Raw genomic sequence first — 21,185 nt, forward strand, 5'->3', positions numbered from 1 at the left:
TCAAAGGAGGCCTTCACAGTTACCTTGCAGCCCCAGCCACAGTAAGTCTATAGTAGCAAGGAGTAGATCGAAATGTGCGTTTGTTCAACTCAGATGTTTATAATTTTTAATATAGAAAACCTGTGGGCCATCTGTTTATTCACCTCTGGGCACAATGATAAAAAAACATAAATGCCTTTTCTAATGGAAATTATATGAGACATGAGCAAAGGGGTTTCTTTGTTGTAAATACTAGTTAATTGATGAACATTTATGTGTTTAATTCTGTATTAGGCGTCTTGTTGTTCAGTTCCAAACACAAATTTAAGACTGTTTTCATGTTTGTTATTCAGTTTTGCTTTCTCTTTTGTAAATTTACTTTCTCTCCTGTCAATCCACATGTGCTCTCAAGAATTTCGATCTCTGTACGTTAAAGATGGGACTCCTTGGTGGCTCAGCGGTAAAGAATCCACCTGCAGTACTGCTGGGTTTGATCCGGCTTCCGGGTTTGATGCGGGTCACAAAGATCCCCCTGGAGGAGGGCCTGGCAACCCCCTCCAGTACTCTTGCCTGGAGGGTCCCATGGACAGAGGAGCCTGGCGGGCTACAGCCCATGGGGTCGCAAAGCGTCGGACACGACTGAGCCGCTGAGGACAGCAGCCCATATTAAAATGACTCACTTTTCCTCTGCTATGTTGACTGAAAAATGTTCCTTCCAGTTTGTTGTTTTGTCTTTAATTTTGCATTCTTAAAAGCAGTTCACACTTCTTTCTCTCCCCCTGCTTCCCTGCTCCCATCACGTTATAAATTCTTTGTGGATGTTTTGGATAACTTTATATTTTATTATGAGGAGGACTGTAATGTGTTAAACTGTGCCCCCGTTTTGGCCATTTAGATTTTTTTCTATTTTTACTGTTTTAAACAATGCTGCACGAAACATGTATGTACATGAATTTTTATTTTTTGTCTTTACTTCAAATATTTTCTTAGACGAGCTTCCCAGAGAAAGAGTTTAAAGTACCAGTACATTTTTCATGCGTGGATGAATTGTTTATTTTAGGTTCAAAACTCTAGTCAATGTCAGTTATGCTGTACTATTTCTAGAAGCAGCCATTTCATTACTTAGAGGACCCTGGTACATCTTCCTAGCTCTGGGCTTTGGGACCACACTTAGCAAAACCATTGATTCCATAGATACTTCCCATGGGCTTTGTTGTCAGCAAACATATCCTATAAAGGGCCTCATAATAAGTATTTTAGGCTTTGCAGGCTGTATCATATTCATACAACTATTCAGCTCTCAGCTCAGCTAATCCATCATAGTACAGAAACAATGAGACTATGTCAATGATTTGTGTTCCCACAAATCTTTACGGGCACTGAAATTTGAATTTTATGTAATTTTCATTGTGTTACAAGTATTTTCCTTTTGATTTTCTCAACTATTTAAAGCTGTGAAAGCCACTCTTGACCCGCAAGCTGTACAAAAGTAGGCAACGGGACAAATTTGGCATGTGGCCACAGTTTGCCAACACTCGGGCTATGTTACTGGTGATTTGGTAATAGACATTTATTACGTTGGGACCTCAGAATCTACCGCAATGGTATAATGGATTTATCATGAAAACCCTTAATTTCAGCAGGCATCTGCTAACTACCTTTCATATTTTTGTATTTCAGCTGGAGTTAATCGAATTTCATATTGGCCTGCTGACCCAGAAATAAGTTTGCTCACTGAGGCTTCTGGTTTCGAAGATGCAAAGTTAGATGCCAAAGCAGTGGAAAGACTGAAGTCAAACAGTCGGGCCCACGTGTGTGTCTTACTTCAGCCTGTGGTGTGTTACATGGTGCAGTTTGTAGAGGAGACCTCTTACAAATGTGACTTTATTCAAAAAATTTCCAAAACATTGCCAGACACTGACTTTGATTTTTATTCTGAATGTAAACAAGAGAGAATAAAAGAATATGAAATGATATTTTTGGTTTCCAATGAAGAAATGCATAAGCAAATACTGATGACTATAGGTTTGGAGAACTTGTGTGAGAATCCGTACTTTAGCAATCTAAGGCAGAACATGAAAGACCTTGTCCTTCTCCTGGCCGCAGTAGCTTCCAGCGTGCCCAACTTTAAACACTACGGATTTTATTGTGGCAACACCGAACACAGTAATGAAATTCACAATCAAAGTTTGCCACAAGAAATTGCAAGGCACTGCATGATTCAGGCCAGGTTACTGGCATATCGAACTGGTGAGTTACACGCTTAGTTCCTAAATCGGGGTTGATGGGGTTGTATTTGTGTCAGACATAAAGTGGTGTTCATTTCACTTCTGGTAGCCTTTATTGACTCTTAGATACTAAAGTGTTGCTGCTCATGCCAATATAGAGAAGTTAGTGAGACCCTTGAGTAGACAACTCTTTCTTAGAGCAGTTTTAGGATTTCTTATGGCCTGTATTGGATGCTGCATTTATAAATCAGGATCTAATTCAGCCCTTTCTGCTTCTTGCTTTTATCATTTCCCAGTTGAATGAGCCCTCCACTAGAGAAAGGGCAAAAAGAGAGAACCAGAATCAGTCCTCTTTTTTAACTGCTCAATATTCTATATGTATTCAGTATTTAGTAAAAACTTTAAAATATCTTTAAACTAAAAATATGAATTTCTAATAACCAGTAGAATCAAAGTAAAGAAAATTTGGCAGATTCTTCCAATTTCTGGTATGTTTTCAAACAGCAAGGGGAGAAATCAAACAATTTTTACTTTATTAAATTGTACATGAGTATGTATGTGAAGAAGGAAAATATTACTTGGGAATTTTACCTTATCATGAGAAAGGGTGGTATCTATATTTCCAGTTACAGAATAGTGTTTTTACATCTTACCAGACATAACATTTTTGAAAGTAGAATGATGATCACTTTTTAAAATGCGGCTTTGAACTAGGGAAAAGAAAATGCCGTCGGGAGGAACAGTAGAGGAATATCTGGTGAGTGGGCTATATAGTAGGAATTTTAAAACTTATCCCAAGAAGAGAAGGAGGATAGAGAAAATCTTCAGAGAAAATCCATACAGATGCACTGGTCTGCAGTACATGCTCAACAAAGACCGCGAGTTGAAATAATTTCAGTAAAATGGAGTTTTTAAAGGCAGCTTGTCAGGATCACCATAGAAACCTTTATTAAAAGTGTAAGTTTAATTACTCAGTCGTGTCCGACTCTTTGCAACCCCGTGGACTGTAGCCCACCAGGTTCCTCTGCCCATGGGATTTTCCAGGCAAGAGTACTGGAGTGGGTTCCCATTTCCTTCTCCAGAGGATCTTCCTGACACAGGGATTGAACCCAGGTCTCCCACATTGTAGGCAGATGCTTTACCATCTGGGCCACCAGGGAAGTCCTAAGTACAAATGCTCAAATTCTAACCCAGACCTACTAAGCCTGGTCCCTGTGGGTATGTCCTAGGCCTGTGAATTTTTAAAATTCTGCAAGGGATTCCAACATTCAACAGGGTTAATCATCACGCGATTCTTAAAAGAATTTGATTCTGCTACAGGCACAAACTGTATGATGCCAAACAACTGTAGGGCATCGCATCTTATCTATCTTGTTTAAGTGTGAGTTTTGATTTCTTTTTATGTCCTGTTTTCCATTAGACTAGGTGTTTTCCAAAGCTGACAATTATGCCTTCCTCCTGAACTACACAATGTTGATGATGAAAGTAGAGTGATATAGCCAAAAAGCTTAATTAACTGTTTCAAATCATAACTCAGCGGTTCTCGACTTTCAGTTGAGGCAATGCTCATGAGAAATCTAGGTTTCCAAGTCTGCCGCCTCCCTTGGAGAGGTTAATTCAGGGAGTTTCCACGGGGGTCAGGAGTCTGCCTTTTGAACAAGCGTCCAGTGATTCTGATGCAGTTGGTCTGTGGACCACACTTGGACAAACCCTGATGTGACCACAGTATTGGGAGTGAAAATAACCATGCCTGTGTTCCAAAACAATAGCAAAGAGTCCTCTGACTTTGGTGAACAAAGGGTCCTAGGAGTTTGGCTTAGTGATTACAGGTTGACCTTTCCTTCAAGGGTATACAGAGAAAACCCTGTGAATGAGCAGATCCTGGGTAGCAGTTAATAGACATGAAAGATTTTTTTTTAAAGAAGTTTTACAAAAATTACAGATGTGAAAAGATTTTTGAGAAATTACCTCATCTGTCATCCAACCTTGAGAGCTGAGTGAAACCTACTCCATTGTATATGGATGAAATTTTATTCCGATTTCAAAAGACATGTAGTAAAGTATATTCTTTTGGTGAAACTAACCTTAGCTGAACAGTGGAGCTTAGTTTAAAAATCACGTTTTGGGGGGCTTCCCTGGTGGCTCGGTGGAAAGAACCTGCCTGCCAATGCAGGAGACACGACTTCAATCCCTGATTCAGGAAGATCCACATGCTGTGAGACAGCTAAGCCCAGATGCTATTGAACCTGTGCTGGAGAGCCGGGGAGCTGCAGCTGCTGGGCCCATGTGCCCCAGCTCCTGAAACCTGGGCAACCTAGATAAGCGCCCACGCTCTGCAACGAGGAGCCACCTCAGTGGGAAGCTCTCACACGGCAACTAGAGAATAGCCCCCACTCACCGCAATGAAGACCCAGCACAGCCATAAACAAAATTCTAAAAAAAGAAGAAAAATTTTTAAAAATCCACGTTTTTTCCCCCTCTTGACAAGATTTAGTCTGTCCTTAGATTGAAACAGAAAAAGTGGCTTCTGGACTGAAAAAGAATAATATGAAGAATACTTAGTGTCTTCTAGGAAAGACAGGAAGTGGTAGGAAAAGTAGACTTGATACGAAGAATTTCTCCCCCCCCCCCAGCAAATAGATATTCTTATTTCATTAAAATCATATTACTCTGTTTTTTTTTTCATTCAGCAAACGGTTTTTGAGCTTTTACCATATGTTAGTCACTGCCCTGAGCTCTCTAGATAAAGTTAATATTTTTAACTTTTAAAATTAAAAACTTGGGGTTTGAAGAATTTCTATGAGTTTTTCATTTTTTGTTCCAGATTTATGCATGTATTAAGTACAATTTTACTTAAAGGTTTTGGTTTTTAGCTTCTGCTACTTGCCTTAGAAATGAGCATAAAGCCATTATTATGTTCTTTTCTCACCATGTTATATTCTGAAGATCTTGGAAGGCACAAGACTTTGTTTATCCCCAAATCCCTTTGCTGACAGTCTCCACCTCTAAAGTACATTCCTGCCACACCGTTCCTCGTATCACGCTCCTTTCCTTTATAGCCCAGCACACTGCCTCTGCTTTTAGACTCTTTCTCGTTACCACCTTCCTCCCATGCCAGACCATGAGCTTCATGAGTGTATGGACTCAGGTATCAATAAAGGGAAGTCTTGGTTATGAAATTCTTCATGTCAGAGGAAGGCAAGCCCGTTGGGTAAAGAGACCTAAAATCTTAATCACGTAATTTGAATATGTAGAATTTCTATTTTGGTTTTGTATTTTCTGTTTAAGATTAATAGTTTAAATAAATAGAGCTTTGCTTGTTGCAAAGTAATTGGTTCTGCAGGGAAATTTTAATCTAATATTTATAACTTCTACCACTTGATTTAGAAACGAGCATCATGTCACCAACTTGGCATTCTTCTCCCCACAAGGTAAACTCTGAAGGTCAGGGAAAGGACATCATTTTGTGTAAATTAAAACTCCTTTCATGTATATTCCAGCAATGTGTGTGTGTGTGTGTGTGTGTGTGTGTATGGATGTGAAGGCCCGTAAGGATATATGTTTATGAGCTTGAACTTTTTTCATAGCAAGAACACGTCCATGAAATGTATTTTCCTTGATGAGAATGCAAAAATTGCTAGGAAAAGATACATTTGATTGTTGTGAATGGTTATTCTATTACACCAAATCCATTAGTTCAGAAACTTCTGTCTTACTTTCCTCATCTATTAGAAATAGATATTTAAAAACTGACTTGGTGGAAATTCAGTAAAGTTACCCTAAAGTCTGGTTACAGCTTTGAAGTCACCAAAGTGTGGACACTGCTACTGCAGTGGTCTCTGCACAGGCATCATCAGTGACTGGGTTGGTGGTGACACTGTCTATATTAGTTCATACCTAGCTCCCATATTCTATGTTTGACAGTATTTATTCTCATACTTTTCCATAATTAGTGAGGTTGTCAGGATTGCTGCTACATTTATGCAGTATATTTCAATAAATATGTTTATTATTTTTGGAAAAACAATCTATTTCTGAAACTAACAGATCATTGGTTTTCACTGAGTCACATGCCATGTATCTTTCAGAGGATCATAAAACAGGAGTCGGGGCAGTCATCTGGGCAGAAGGAAAATCTGTAAGTGTGAAATTAATCCTTTATAATCATTTAAACTTGATTTTATTTAACATATTTTGATCTTAAGTGCATGACATTTTATTGACCCATGGGGATTAGTATTTCTTATTAGGGTATTTATTAAGTTCTAAAAACATTTTGTGCTTTCAGCAGTTTTCTGGATAGATATGTTCATTTAGTAAACCTTCATTCAACACCTTCCACGGGACAGGGTAGACTCTGTACCCCCGTGAACAGTGGGAAGTTGAAGGCCACATATTCCACCCTTCATGGCCTTACACAGTCTAGTGATGGAGACAGAGGTGAAAAAGAGACGGGCATATAACTGTAATCATAACATGACGTCGTGAGAGCATAGAGGAGGCCTCTTTCTCTGCTCGGAGAAATAAGTAAAGCATTCTTGGAGGAGGTCAGGTGCTATTAATCTTGAAGAAGGAGGAGGAGTTCATCAGCAGAGCAAGTTAGTGGGACTCAGAGGGTAACACCCAAAGGTAGTGCGTAAGAATATGGGGAAATGCAAGCGATTTGGCACATTGGAGTCCAGAGTCCTATGTCTAGTAGAGTAGCAAAAAAATTAGGCTGCACTATGAAGAATTTTGTATACCATGGAGAGTTTAGACTCTATCTTTTCGACAGTGGGGATACCCTAGCATAGCACTAACCAGCAGAAATAAAAAGCAAGCCACATATGGGATTTAAAAATTCTTAGGAGCCTCATTAAAAAAATAAGAAACAGGTGAATTAATTTTAGGAATATACTTCATTACCTGTTGAGAAATATTACCATTTCAGCATGTAACCAATATAAAAATATTGGTTAATATTTTTAATAAAATACTTTGCATTTGAGGAGAGTATTGAGTCTTCATAATTCTGTGTGTATTTTATACCTATTTGTTGTTGTTTAGTCACTTCAGTCATGTCAGACTCTTCTGCGACCCCCTTGCCTGTAGCCCACTAGGCTCCTCTGTCCATGAGATCTTCCAGGCAGGAACCCTGGAGTGGGTTGCCAGTTCCTTCTCCAGGGCATCTTCTGGCACCTCTCGGTTTGCGCTGACCACGTGTGCCTAATGGCTCCTGTACTGGACAGTGAAATCCAAGAATATCTTAAGTGGAAAAATGATCAGATTTGCATTTTAAAAATAAAGTGGGGCTAGACAGGAGGTAGGGAGATTAAGAAAAGAGATGATGAGGACTTGAAATTATGGGGGTGTGTTGAGAAGGAATGGAACTAGGAGACAGTAAGTATGATACTGTTGATACTATCACATGAGTAATTATAATATTAATATGTTGAAATTTAGTGAGGTTGATAGCATTTTCCAAACTATTATGAACAGGTTTGGTTTATTAAATACTTCACTCTTAGAGTTGATAAAGCATTCATATCAATACCTAGTATGCCACTGACAAGGAGAAAGAAAAATGCCACTTATGTAGGAAGTTCTATTTTATATATATACACACACACACACACACACACATGTAATAGAGGCTCAGTAAACATAAAGATGAAAGGAAAATAGATTATTTTCCAACTATATATATAATAGCACATGTTTAACCCCAAACAGAAATTGTTCAAAATATTTTTAGAATTTCTGACTTCCTAGCCAGCAGCACAGCACAGAACATATAATAAATTAACAATAATTTATAATAATATAGAGTACCTGCTCTGTATGGACCACTATAATAGGTGTGCTTTAAGGGCCAGAAAGAGGGTATAAAACATGGTTTCTGTTCTCCAGGATTTTATAACCTCTCAGGGAGGGATGTCTGAGTCAAGTGAGAGAGCTTGTGAATTAAGCGAGTGTTTAACTAACCGCTAAAATGAAGGACTGTCTTGATACCACATACTAGGGATGGGCACCCGTGCGAACGTGGCGCTGCAAGCGGCGCGGAGCGCGCGGCGCGGTCGGCGGCCTGCGCGCCATCTGGGCCCCCGCGCGCTGCTCGCCGCGGCCCTGGGGACGGCGGGCGGGTGCCATCCGGGCGCTGCGCAGCGGCCCTGCGCTGCTGTCGGTGCGGAAATTCACAGAAAAACACAGGGTAACAACAGAAAACGGTGCTGGAACAGTAACAGTGGGAATCAGCAATTTTGCACAGGAAGCTTTGGGAGATGTTAGGTGCTGTAGTCTGCCTGAAGTTGGGACAAAGTTGAACAAACAAGAGGAGTTTGGTGCTTTGGAAAGTGTGAAAGCTGCTAGTGAACTCTATTCTCCTCTATCAGGAGAAGTAACTGAAATTAATAAAGCTCTAGCAGAAAATCCAGGACTTGTCAAGAGGTCTTGTTATGAAGATGGTTGGCTGATCAAGATGACATTCAGTAACCCTTCAGAACTAGATGAACTAATGAGTGAAGAAGCTTATGAGAAATACATAAAATCTTAAAATCTATTGAGGAATGAAAATGGAACCCCTAAGTAAACTACTTTGAAACAACTTAATCTAGCATAGTTGCCTTAAATTAGTGGTGGATAGATACTTAAAAAGAACTTTTAGCAAAAGAAACTACTTGCAACAATGTTTCCTGAAGAAAATACCTCTTAACTTTCTAATGCCTTCAGATAAACACTGTGCATCTTTTCCACAGCATCCTGTGATTTTTAGGCTAGGCTCCTGTTATAATATTCAGAATTCCTGAAAATTATCTCTGGTAAAACTAATTACAAAAATTATGTAATTCAAGGATAACATGGTTATCGTATACCTTATATGACATTGTAACTTGCTTACAGCTATCCTTGGATTTGGGTCAAAATGATCTTCCCAGTAGAAATAACTGCCAGTGGAGAAAAGTTTGTTAGTTGTATAGTGTCCAGTGAAGAATATTACTGTCTTAATTTTGCAATATACTGTTTTTGCTAGTGCTGTTTTTATACAGTGAAGCAACAGCCTTGCGGGAGAATAAACAATTTAATAAAATATTCAACTTCTTAATCATGGGGAAAAATATATACATATATACTAGAGATGATCAGCCTGCTTAAAATTTAACTTTGACAAGATCACCCTGCTGAAGGAAAATCTAATACTGTATTTTTCTGATGGCTCAGTTTATCACTGTTGTTCATTGTTGAGTCACTAAGTTGTGTCCGACTCTTTGCGACCCCATGGACTGTAGTAGTCCAGGCTTCCCTGCCCTTCCCTATCTCCCAGAGCTTGCTCAAACTCATGTCCATTGAGTCAGTGATGCCATCCAACCATCTCATCCTCTGTCGTCCCCTTCTCCTCCCGCCCTCAGTTCTTCCCAGCATCAGGGTCTTTCCAATGAGTCGGGTCTTTGCATGAGGTGGTCACAGTGTTGGCACTTCAGCTTCAGTCCTTTCAATGAATATTCAAGGTTGATTTTCTGTGGGATTGCTGTCCATGGGACTCCTGAGAGTCTTCTCCAGCACCACAATTTGAAAGCATCAGTTCTTCAGCACTCAGCCTTCTTTATGGTCCAACTCTCACATGCATACATGACTACTGGAAAAACCATAGCTTTGACTATACAGACCTTTGTCAGCCAAGTCTCTGCTTTTCAATATGCTGTCTAGGTTTGCCATAGCTTTATAGTATATTATGGAAAAGTGAATCCATTATACAAAGTGTGATACTAGGCTTTAAAGATACAATGTAAGATGTCTTTTCAGAATGTTGAACACAGCTTTGTTGGTTCGCTCACTTTCCATAGAGAAGTTGTGATGGGACAGGCGCCATGTACTTCATAGGATGCGGTTATAATGCTTTTCCTGTTGGATCCGAGTATGCTGACTTCCCGCACATGGATGACAAGCAGAAAGACAGAGAAATAAGGAAATTCAGATACATCGTGCATGCGGAACAGAATGCCTTAACATTTAGGTATGAAATCCGTTTATGTATATTTTGTATAAAATGTAGTAAGGGCTAGTTGAAATTAGCTTTCATTTTGCTGTAACTTATTGCCTTTTTAAAAATTCCAAGAAATATCCTTTTCAGAAGTATAGCTCCGGTCATACTTGGTTTTTGCTACATGACCAGAGGCCATTGTCAGGGATCCTCCAGGCCTTCAAATTTATCGAGCAAATCTTTTTTTCCTTTCTTCCTTCTCTCTCCAGGATAAAACTGCTTAAAGTTTGTCCTTAAGGTCTTGCATATTTCTGCATTATAAGATCACCTTTGTTTTCTAAATTCTGAGCATGTATTTATGAATATAGATATTATTATGAACCAAATTGCTTTAACATAGTTTTTGTTAGAGATTATCGCTGGCATTACCTCCTTTCAATGTTAATTTAGATAATTTCCACAGATCTTTCTCAGCATTTACCGTTTAGTGGGTGCTCTTGGGAGATTCAAATCTGTATGAGTCATGGTTTCTGTCCTGAGGGGTTTATAGTCCAGTGTGGGATATAAGACTATACTCAACCTAACATGATCAGTTGTGTGGGAAGGGCCAACACAAAGTGGGTGAAAATTCAGGGGCTGCAGTACATAGATGGAGGGGGAGTGTGAGGGAAAACCTTTATGGAGAAACTGGCATTTGAGCTGAGCTTTAAAGGTTTGGTAGGACTATGGCAATTGAAGATGCTTACTTGAAGGGAAACCATTCTTGGCTGAGGCATAGCAGTGGGCTAGAAGTCGGAAAGTGCTTATGTGTTTAGGAATATAGATGTTCCAGTTAGGCTGGACCACGGGCTAGCTTGGGACTGACAAGGGAGGACCTTGAGTTTAGACCTCATTTGGTAGTAGTGGAAAGACATTGACAGAGCTACAGTAATGGTTACTTCGGTTGCAGGTGTATGGTTTGAACAGGCTAGATGCATACAATTCTGCTTCCCTGGTCCAGGGGAACAGAATGAGACTCTAAACTGAGGATATGGATGTGGAAGGCTAGTGATGGGGAGCATAAGACCAAGAGCTTTGTAAACCACAGAACCGAGAAGTACAATGCCTCTATCCTCAGTCCTAAACTACCCCGCCATGCAGAATTTCACTACACAGGCTTATTTCCTTGAACTCTTCATTAGATTTACTTGCTTCATTTTGTCAAATCCAAGTGTTTGTTAAATTATCCTATGTGAGGTAAAAGCAGTAAGGGAACTGTAACTCAAAACAGAACTCTAACATTAATCAATTTAGTAAGCATTTATTAAATATCTGTGAGGCACCAGATGAGAGGTAGACCTTCTGGCTACCAGGATGACTTAATGTCTAATCACACATGGGACATTCTCAGGGAAGGCATTAGTTCTGGCCCATAATTCTGGCTTTATAAAGAGTTTCCTACTTAGAAAGCATTATTCTGTCTGTTTTCTTTTGTAGTCTAAATAGTGAAAATCTTGGCATTGACTAATTCAGCAAGAAAAAGGTTTGATCATTATTGTATATAATATTGTAAATCTGTTTCCAAAGTGGCTCAATTTTAATGTTTCAAGATTTTTCTAAAACATAACTTACCCTTTTAGAAGCTACCCTCCTAATTTTTTCATATGTATATATATTTTTGTAGGTGTCAAGAAATAAAACCAGAAGAAAAAAGTATGATTTTTGTGACCAAGTGCCCTTGTGATGAATGTGTACCCTTAATTAAAGGTGCAGGCATAAAACAAATCTATGCAGGGGATGTAGATGTTGGAAAAAAGAAGGCAGACATCTCTTACATGAGATTTGGGGAACTTGAAGGTGTCAGCAAATTTACAGTAAGTAGATACACATTTTTTTCAAATATACTTCATATTATGTTGATAGCTGTTGTTTAGTCGCTAAGTCATGTCCAACTGTTTTGTGACCCCATGGGCTGTAGCCCGCCAGGCTCCTCTGTCCGTGGGATTTTCCAGGCAAGAATACTGGAGTAGGTTGTCATTTCCTCCTTCTGGGAATCTTCTCAACCAAGGGATCGAACCCATGTCCCCTGCATTGGGAGGCAAACTCTACCACTGAGCCACCTGGGAAGCCCATGTTGTTAAGTTACTCTGCTGCATATTTTAAACTAGTGATTCTTACCCTTTTAAAGAGTCTCAACAAAATTTTATCACTGAGTTTATTTTTTTGTGCAAGCACTTGCCTAGTCACAAATGTTCAGCTTAGGATCTGCCTTCTGAATATATGTCTCTAGAGAGAGAATTTTACCTTGACCTGGTGCTGTGCTGTGCCTAGGCTCTCGTGTCGTCCTCTGGGACCCTATGGACTGTGGCCCGTCAGGCTCCTCTGTCCATGGGGATTCTCCAGGCAAGAATACTGGAGTGGGTTGCCATGCCCTCCTCCAGGATATCTTCCCAATCCAGGGATCCAACCCAAGTCTCACATCACAGGTGGATTCTTTACCAGCTGAGCTACCAGGGAAGCCCTTGACCTTACAGACCTTGAATTAGTTGGTTCTATAGTGCCATCTGGTGGCTAACAAAAGAAAGTCCCTGACCCACCTCTTCCCACAGCCTTTTTTTTTTAAATTCAGTAGTTCAGTTCAGTCATTCAGTTGTGTCTGACTCTTTGCAGCCCCATGAACCACAGCATGCCAGGCCTCCCTGTCCATCACCAACTCCCAGAGTCCACCCAAACCCATGTCCATTGAGTTGGTGATGCCATCCAGCCATCTCATCCTCTGTCGTCCCCTTTTCTTCCTGCCCCCAATCCCTCCCAGCATCAGGGTCTTTTCAAATGAGTCAGTTGTTCGCATCAGGTGGCCAAAGTATGGGAGTTTCAGCTTCAGCATCAGTCCTTCCAATGAACACCCAGGACTGATCTCCTTTAGAATGGACTGGTTGGATCTCCTTGCAGTCCAAGAGACTTTCAAGAGTCTTCTCCAACACCACAGTTCATTTTTTTTTTTTTTAAACATTTATTTTTATTCATTTGGCTGCAGAGAGTCTTAGTTGTGGCATGTGGGATCTAGTTCCCTGACCAGGGATCGAACCCAGCCCCCCTGTATCAGGAGCGCAGAGTCTTAGCCACTGGACCACCAGGGAATTCCCAACACCACAGTTCAAAAGCATCAATTCTTCAGCACTCAGCTTTCTTTATAGTCCAACTCTCACATCCGTACATGACTACTGGAAAAGCCGTAGCTTTGACTAGATGGACCCTTGTTGGCAAAGTAATGTCTCAGCTTTTTAATATGCTGTCTAGGTTGATCATAACTTTTCTTCCAAGGAGGAAGTGTCTTTTAGTTTCATGGCTGCAGCCACCATCTGCAGTGATTTTGGAGCCCCCCAAAATAAAGTCTGCCACTGTTTCCACTGTTTCCCCATCTATTTGCCATGAAGTGATGGGACCAGATGCCATGATCTTCGTTTTCTGAATGTTGAACTTTAAGCCAACTTAAATTCAGTAGTAGAGCGTAATAGATAGAGGTGAACATAATTTAAAGTTTAAGATTACACAAAAGAAGGGGACACAGACACATACACACATGCATGCACACACACACACACACACACACACACACACACACACACATGCATTTCTCATGAGAAAAATCAGGAAAAAATTAGAAGCAATTAGTATTTGATATTTCCAAAGAACTGCTGACGTGGCAACTGTTTTGTGGAAAACTTAGAACTTTAATTCCTCATGTTTTTTTTTAACTACTCTGGTTTCTAAAAACCTTTCTCTTTTTAGAAATAATCTCAAGCATGCAGAAAAGTTACAAAAACACTACGAAGAATTTTTTCCAGAAACACTTGAGAGCTAAGTTGTTGCCATGATGCCAAGTCACTCTTAAATACTTTCATGTGTATTTCCTCAAACAGTAGATTATCCTACATAACCACAATACAACCACAAAACTCAGGAAATTTTCATTGATCCGTTGCTACTATTTAATCCACAGAGTTCAGTGGGTTTACCAGTTGTCCCAGTAAAGTTCTTTATAGCAAAAGGATCCTGTCCAGAATTGTGTGTTGCTTTTTAATGATAATTCTGGCACTTAATGTAACTTTTATATGCTATAGTTTGCGGTTAAGTACAAAAAGCATATAATAGTACTGTTTATAGATTTCAACTTGACTTTTCTGTTTGAGTCCAGGGTGCCTGGAACATATAAAGCACCTAAAAAATACTTACTAAACCATGCATATAAGATTCTCTAAGAATTTCGATCCTTAATCATCAGTCATATCTTCAGGGTCATCCAAAATTGTTATTAGGGCTTGGTTGGTATGACACACTAACTTTTCTTATTGTTTTAAGCTGTTTGGATATTTGAAAGCACAATGCTGAAATGCTATTTATTAAAACCTTCTTAAACATATACATAAAATGTTTGTGTCCTTTTATAGTGGCAACTGAATCCATCAAGAACTGGTGTTCTTGAGCAAAATGAGCCTGAAGGCAGAGAGAGTAAGTATCTACAAGTCCTTTATTGAGGTTGATTTTGTTGCTAAGAAAAGAAAAATAGTGACTTGTAATGATCAGGTGTTGGAAATTGCTGTGGTTGGAGGTGAGCATATTCTTTTTGCAGATTAGATTTTCGCCCTTCAGTTTGTGCACAGACACTTGTGTATCGACTGTATGCTCGATGTCATGGGAAGTGCTGATTAATGACTAGTCCTATAGACTCTGCAGTTTAATACAAATAATCATGCACAAATTGAATTTATAAATTAAATTTATATGAGACTAGGCAACAGTGCTCTTCTAAACCAAAACAAAAGCCTCTTGAGCAGTTAGAAAGGAAAAATACATATAATTAATACAGATGGGTCTAGAGCCAAATTATGAGGCTATGTAGATTCTTGTTAGGGTAAAGCCACATTAGCTCAGATTGGTCAGAGAACAGAAATGTCCTGGTTATTTTAATACTCTAATTAAGAGTCATCACAGATACCATAAATGAATTATTAGTCTTCAGAGTTTTACTGTGTATATATTAACACATATTTTTAATGTAATATAGTTTTTAGGAGACCTTGCAATTCCTCATGTGTATTATTTTGAATATGAATTATTACTGTACAATATTATTTTAAAATATTAGTTATGTTATCTTTATGTTTGGATTCAAGGTAAGTAGAAGTTCAATATAATAAGTAAAATTTTCTTGATAATAACAATGATTTGATTACTCTGAAAAATCAGTAACTATGAAAGTCTTTATGAAAATAATGTCTATGTGAACATCCTGATTTTCTGTGTTCTAACTTAGCTTTATTTTATTCAGGTAGTGAAATTTTAATTTGCAGTCTGGAAAAAAATACATATCCACTCCATCTTTCTTTTTAAAAATTTATCAGGGGGGAAAAAAGTAGTTAAAGATGAAAGGAAAAAATATGGATCTGATTAAAGAATATATATTCAATAATAGTGTTTGAGGGGGGTGAGTTAATATTCCCTGTTGTTAGGGAGAAGACACGAAAAAGCATTAAACATAAAATATGAATTCATTTATCTGTGTTAAAATAAAGAACATCTGTTTGTCAAAAGATAGCATTAAAAGAGTACAAAGGCAAGCCATGAAAGGGGAGATTTTTGCCAATTACAATCAAGAGTCTGGTAGCCAGGATTCCCTGTCCCTAGATCACTAAGGTAAGGGTGACATGCTGTGGGGGGATGTCCTGAGGTGGGAAGGAGGGGTCGTGATGGCGAGGGGATGAGAGGAATGCTTTCATTTTGCTGGTAATGCTTTATTTCTTGACCTGGGTGATGGTTAAATATGTTTGCTTTATGACTGTCCACTGAACTGCAGGTTTATGTTTTATATGTAGTTTTTAACAAGTGTTTTATATCAGTAAATAATATCCTTATCTCTTTTTCAATTTTATAAGAGCTTGATTGAGGTATAATCCATATACCATAAATTTGCCCTTTTAAAGTACAGAATTGGGTGGGTTTTGGTAGATTCAGAGTTGTGTAACCATCACCACAGCCTTCATTTCACAATTTTCCTTCAGCTCAAAAAGAATCCCCTTACCCATTTGTTAGTTATCCCTGTTTCCTCCTGCCTCCAGCCCCAGGCCACCGCGAATCTACTTTGGTTTTTGGATTCATATATTCTGGTCATTGATTTTAGATCATTCCTCTTTTCTCATATATACATTCACTTTCTCTCTAGCATTTCTCTAGTGTTTCTTCCACTGAATGGAAGAAATTTTGATAAGTTGCATTTTTATTTAGTTCAAAATATTAAAAAAAAAATTTTCCATTTATTTTTATTAGTTGGAGGCTAATTACTTTACAATATTGTAGTGGTTTTTGTCATACATTGACATGAATCAGCCATGGATTTACATGTATTCCCCATCCGGATCCCCCCTCCCACCTCCCTCTCCACCCGATTCCTCTGGGTCCAAAATATTTTAAAATTTATCTTGGGGTTTTTTTTGTTTTTTTTTTTTTTACTCATTTGTTATTTAGCAATGTATTATTTAACTTCCACATATATTTTGAGATTTCCCAGTTATGTTTCTATTAGTCTTTTCTAGTTTAATTATATTGTGGTCTGAGAGCAGACATTGTATTATTTCTATCCTTTTAAATTTATTAGGGTGTGTTTTATGGCCCAGAATGTGGTCTCTCTTGGTGAACATTCCATGTGAGGTTAAGAACAATGTGTATTTTGCTATTGTTGGATGAAGTAGTCCGTGGTTGTCAATTATATACAGTTGATTAATGGTTGAGTTCATGTGAGAATGGGTAAAAGATAGTTAAAGGTATTTCACAACAGAAGAAACACAGACATCTAATAAACACATGAAAAAATGCTCAGGCTCATTAGCAGTCATGGGAATGCAAATTAAAATCACTGCAACAGTGTTCACACCATTTGCTGTACCTACTAGAGTTGCAGAATTAAAGTTTGACGACAGCAAGTGCTGGTGAGGAGGTGGGTCGTTAAAACCTTTGTGTATTGCTGGCTGGACTGAAAATGTGCACAGCCACCTTGGGAAAGCAGTTTAATGTTATCTTTGTAAAACTGAAGATGTGTATGCTCCATGACCCAGCAATTTGACCTCTAAGCATATGCCCTAGGAAAACTCTTACATGTTTTGTAGGAAAGGCAGAGATAGATAATACATTGCAACATTGCTCTTAAAAGCAAAAACTGGAAATAGCACAAAAATTTATCTCTGGAAATTAAAATATTACAGTGGAATATTATAAAGCAGTGAAAGTAAAATGAATTACATCTACATTCTTGAACATTGATGGATCTTAGAAATATAATGCTAAATGAAAAAATCAAGTTTCAGAAGACTAAATACATTATAATGCAACTTCTATATAAAGTTGAACAAGAAGGCAAATAGTGTACTGGTTAGTACATGTGGCAAAATTATTTCTAAGAAGCAATGGAATGATAAATGATTCAGCACAGTGGTTACTTCTGTATAAGGGAGAAAGAGGGATGGAATTAGACTGGGGGGCACATGGGAAGTGGTAACATTCTAGTTTTGCGGGTTGGGTAGTAGGTTCTTGAGCAAACTCTGGGAAAGAGTGGAGGACAGAGGAGCCTGGGGTGAAAGAGTCAAACACAGCTTAGCAAGTGAACAGCAACAAAGTAGGTTCTTGAGTGTTAATATATTATTAGGCTTTAGGACTCCCATCTGTATCACACACAATCTTTTTTTAATGTTTCTAATATTACATAATAAGAGAGAAGGCTTTCCAGATCTATTCTCCCTGCACCCTGATCCAGGTGTCCTTAAGACTAGGAAGAGTGAAGCGAGCACAGAGGCTTGGAGGGCAGGCAGACCCCTGGAGAGACAGAAAGCAGCAGGATAAAAGGAGACTTTCAGAGGTGGTGGGTATACTCACCATCTTAACCATGGTGGTGGATTCTTCGATGTATGTTTGTGTTGAAACCCATCACATTGTGCACTTTACACATGCACAGCGTGTGTCCCAGGAAAGCCAGGGAAATCAGGTCATGGGGTGAAGTGGAAGCCAGGCCCATTTCCCACCTGACCAAGCTGATGAGTCTGCTTGCCTTCTGGTGGGGGAGTGTGGGGGTGGCAGGGTGTCCCCTCACACCTCCCTGCCCCGCAGACAGCTCCCTTCTCTCCCTGGACAACAGATGGGTCATGTTGTCTCATCCAGCCTAACAGTAATAACTTTTCCCAAAAAAAAGTTTTGTGAATTGTCTATACACTGTTGATGAATCCAGTTTGAAAAAGGTCAGATACATTGTGAGTGACTTATCTAGAGTCTGTTCTTTAACAGTTGAGAATTTTAAAGATAAAATCAATATGCCCTTTTTCATTTTTATTTTTTAAATAATCCTCTTTAGCTTAAGCATTATTTTGATCTTACAGCCTCTGACTTGAACAAATGCTCATTTCTTTGAAGTGACGTTTTCCTGACGTTAAGTTGTTCTTGACCGCCAGATGGCGTGTTGGGACCTGTACCCCTGGAGGAAGAACCGCACCAGAACAAGAAGCTGCGTCTTTCAAACCACTAAGAAGTCTTGTCTGAACGCGGGCTGAAGGCCTCAAGAATTTTTATTGCACTTTTAAAATCCAGTCTTGTTAACTCAGAAAATAAGAATGGATTTTGTAAATAGTTGAAAAAAATTTTTAAAGGAAGCTAATTTATTATTAGCATACAAATGATACTAATATTTTTATTTAGATTTATTTGTATGTTTTCCAGAGTACAGTGGTGTGTTCTTTTCTTACACTGAAGGAAGTGTCAATCATTTCATGAGACCAGTTCAGTTGGCTACAGGGATTGATTTCTCCTGGTCTTAGCTTTAGGGGATCCAGTCTGAAAGGGGCTGGTTCATTGGAGGTTCTCATCTCAGCAGAGAAGTACACACCTTTTCAGAAATATTAATCCCTTTGGATTATGAAGGTGATAATTAGTAATCTACTCCAGGGAGATGAACAGCAACCTGACCATTTTTAAGTCAATGTGTGACTTACCAAAAGGCCCCATTTATATCCAAAGCTTTCTGGTAATCAGAATTTACTTGATTAGCATGGAGTCATAAAAATGAATTTGGTGGACCTGGGCTCCATCATGAAAGTGTGTTCCTAACAAGGTTATTCATTTTTTTTCAGTCTTTCAGTATGTAAAAATCATCGTTACTTGTTGGACTCTGGTATTACATCACTGGTTCGGGGTAGCAATAGGAAGATAGCTTTATTCTCAGACAATATTATTCTCTGATCTCACTGACTCTTGAAACCACTAACAAGAGAAGAAATATTTGAGTCTGGAATTCCATTCATAAATGCTGCCCATTATCCCCTCCATATAATTAGCAGAGAGCGTTTCAGGGCTTTGAATGGAAGGCCTTACAAAACATTTGCAAACCATAAGAATACTGAAAGTCTTGCTGGTAAACATGAGGGTCAGTTCAGTTATTTTCCAAATTGCTCTTCATGAGTCCTCTCATTTTTTATTTGTTGAGGAAACTTTCAGAAGATTAGCCCAAAGATGAAGGCACAGGCTTTGTACTTCCCTGGAGATAGGGAGGGAGCCGCATGGCCGATGGCCCGCAGGCAGGCCTGGGGTGTGACATGCTCTGTGCAGGGAGTCAGCTTCAGCTCTGCTGTTGCCCACTTTCTTCCCAGGGTGTCTCGGATCCTCACAGGGCCTCCTGCCAGCCTCAGGAGGGTGCACAGGACAACCTGCACGTGGACCGGTGCCCCTGTTTGGACAGCAGCCCGCTCAGCCTGTGTGTGTGTGTGTGTGTGTGTGTAAATTTTTTTTTTTTAACTGCTGAATCTAGTGCCTGCAACAGTGTCTAGCACGTAACAGGCATTCAATAAATATTTGTTGACTGAATGACTGCTTGACACTGGCTAGACCCTGGAGATGAGACGTGTAAGAAATGCTCCCTGACCTCAAGAAGCTTGCAGTCTAGTGACAGATGTAAGCGTAAAGTCACGTATTAATGATAGTGCTTCTCAGACCGGGGTCCCTGGACCAACAGCATTAGCCTCATCTGGGGACTTGTTAGAAGTGCACATTGTTAATCCCTAACCCAGACCTGTTGAATCAAACTCCGGGGCTGGGGCCAGCATTCCCTCAAGGTGGCTCTGAGGACCTTCAAGGTTGAGAACTGCCCTGTGGATGTAACTGAAGGAACAGTGGTGGAAGGAACACCCAAGAGGACAGGCAGACACTTGGGTGAGTCACAGAAGAAGGGCCTGTAGAAGTGGAGGCCCTGAAGGGGCTGCAGGGAGTAGTCAGGGGAACAGTGAGGGTGAGATGAACATCTGAGAAAGTAATGGAGATGGGTGGTCACCCTGGGAAGTAGGAAAGGGAAGGGAAGTAGGAAAGGGAAGGGAAGTAGGAAAGGGAAGGGAAGTAGGAAAGGGAAGGGAAGTAGGGAAGGGAAGCAACTGGGAACTCACGCCAAGATTGCTATCCTGTACCAGGAGCCCCCTGGGGCAGCTGCTGCTGCTGCTGCTAAGTCGCTTCAGTCGTGTCCGACTCTGTGTGACCCATAGATGGCAGCCCACCAGGCTCCCCCGTCCCCAGGATTCTCCAGGCAAGAACACTGGAGTGGGTTGCCATTTCCTTCTCCAGTGCATGAAAGTGAAAAGTGAAAGTGAAGTCAGTCAGTCCTGTCCAACTTCTAGCAACCCCATGGACTGCAGCCTACCAGGCTCCTCCGCCTATGGGATGTTTCAGGCAAGAGTAGACCTAGTCACCCACAGTCAAGAGGGCTCACCCCTCAGGCTGAGAAATCAGAACTTGCCCTTAAAAATACATCATCATTAATTTCAAAGACTGGGAAGACGATAGTAAATGCATACTTTGAAAAAGAGCTCTGCATTTGTTTACTGCCAGGGACAACAGCTGTGCGGACTGGAGGTGGGATGAGTGCAGGCCTGGCTTGGCCCGGCCGTCAGTGGGGTGTATGAAGGTTTACCTGTATCAGATCACTGCCAACGCGTTTTCTTTTATTCGGCTTTTCCATG

General features: G+C 39.8%; 2 protein-coding genes across 4 annotated transcripts in view; both read left to right on the plus strand.

Moving 5' to 3' along the window:
• CDADC1 (cytidine and dCMP deaminase domain containing 1) overlaps positions 1 to 20,043 on the plus strand; it is a 30,218-nt gene extending 10,175 nt beyond the window's left edge. For 2 of the 3 annotated variants that reach the window (XM_043892014.1, XM_043892016.1), the window contains 6 exons: positions 1,660 to 2,229; positions 6,296 to 6,345; positions 10,028 to 10,197; positions 11,828 to 12,017; positions 14,595 to 14,655; positions 18,639 to 20,043. In XM_043892014.1, the coding sequence (XP_043747949.1) occupies positions 1,660 to 2,229; positions 6,296 to 6,345; positions 10,028 to 10,197; positions 11,828 to 12,017; positions 14,595 to 14,655; positions 18,639 to 18,712 (1,115 nt within the window). In that variant the 3' untranslated portion in view covers positions 18,713 to 20,043. Of the gene's footprint in view, positions 1 to 1,659; positions 2,230 to 6,295; positions 6,346 to 10,027; positions 10,198 to 11,827; positions 12,018 to 14,594; positions 14,656 to 18,600 lie in introns of all 3 variants that reach the window. The other variant, XM_043892015.1, reaches the window with a different exon arrangement.
• Positions 6,615 to 9,501, plus strand: LOC122687080 (glycine cleavage system H protein, mitochondrial-like). Its single transcript, XM_043892529.1, has 2 exons — positions 6,615 to 6,647; positions 8,209 to 9,501. The coding sequence occupies exons 1-2, from the start codon at positions 6,615 to 6,617 to the stop codon at positions 8,737 to 8,739; spliced, it is 564 nt and encodes a 187-aa protein (XP_043748464.1). The 3' UTR covers positions 8,740 to 9,501.
• Positions 20,044 to 21,185: the final 1,142 nt, after the last annotated feature.

Source organism: Cervus elaphus, chromosome 30 (genome assembly GCF_910594005.1).
Source record: "Cervus elaphus chromosome 30, mCerEla1.1, whole genome shotgun sequence".
Taxonomy (NCBI): domain Eukaryota; kingdom Metazoa; phylum Chordata; class Mammalia; order Artiodactyla; family Cervidae; genus Cervus; species Cervus elaphus.

Excerpts from the sequence above, each read along its gene's own strand:
- LOC122687080 (XM_043892529.1), top strand. The coding sequence starts at position 6,615 with ATGGCCTTACACAGTCTAGTGATGGAGACAGAG. Across the intron at positions 6,648-8,208 it reads GTCTAGTGATGGAGACAGAG|GGATGGGCACCCGTGCGAAC; the intron begins GTGAAAAAGAGA and ends ACCACATACTAG.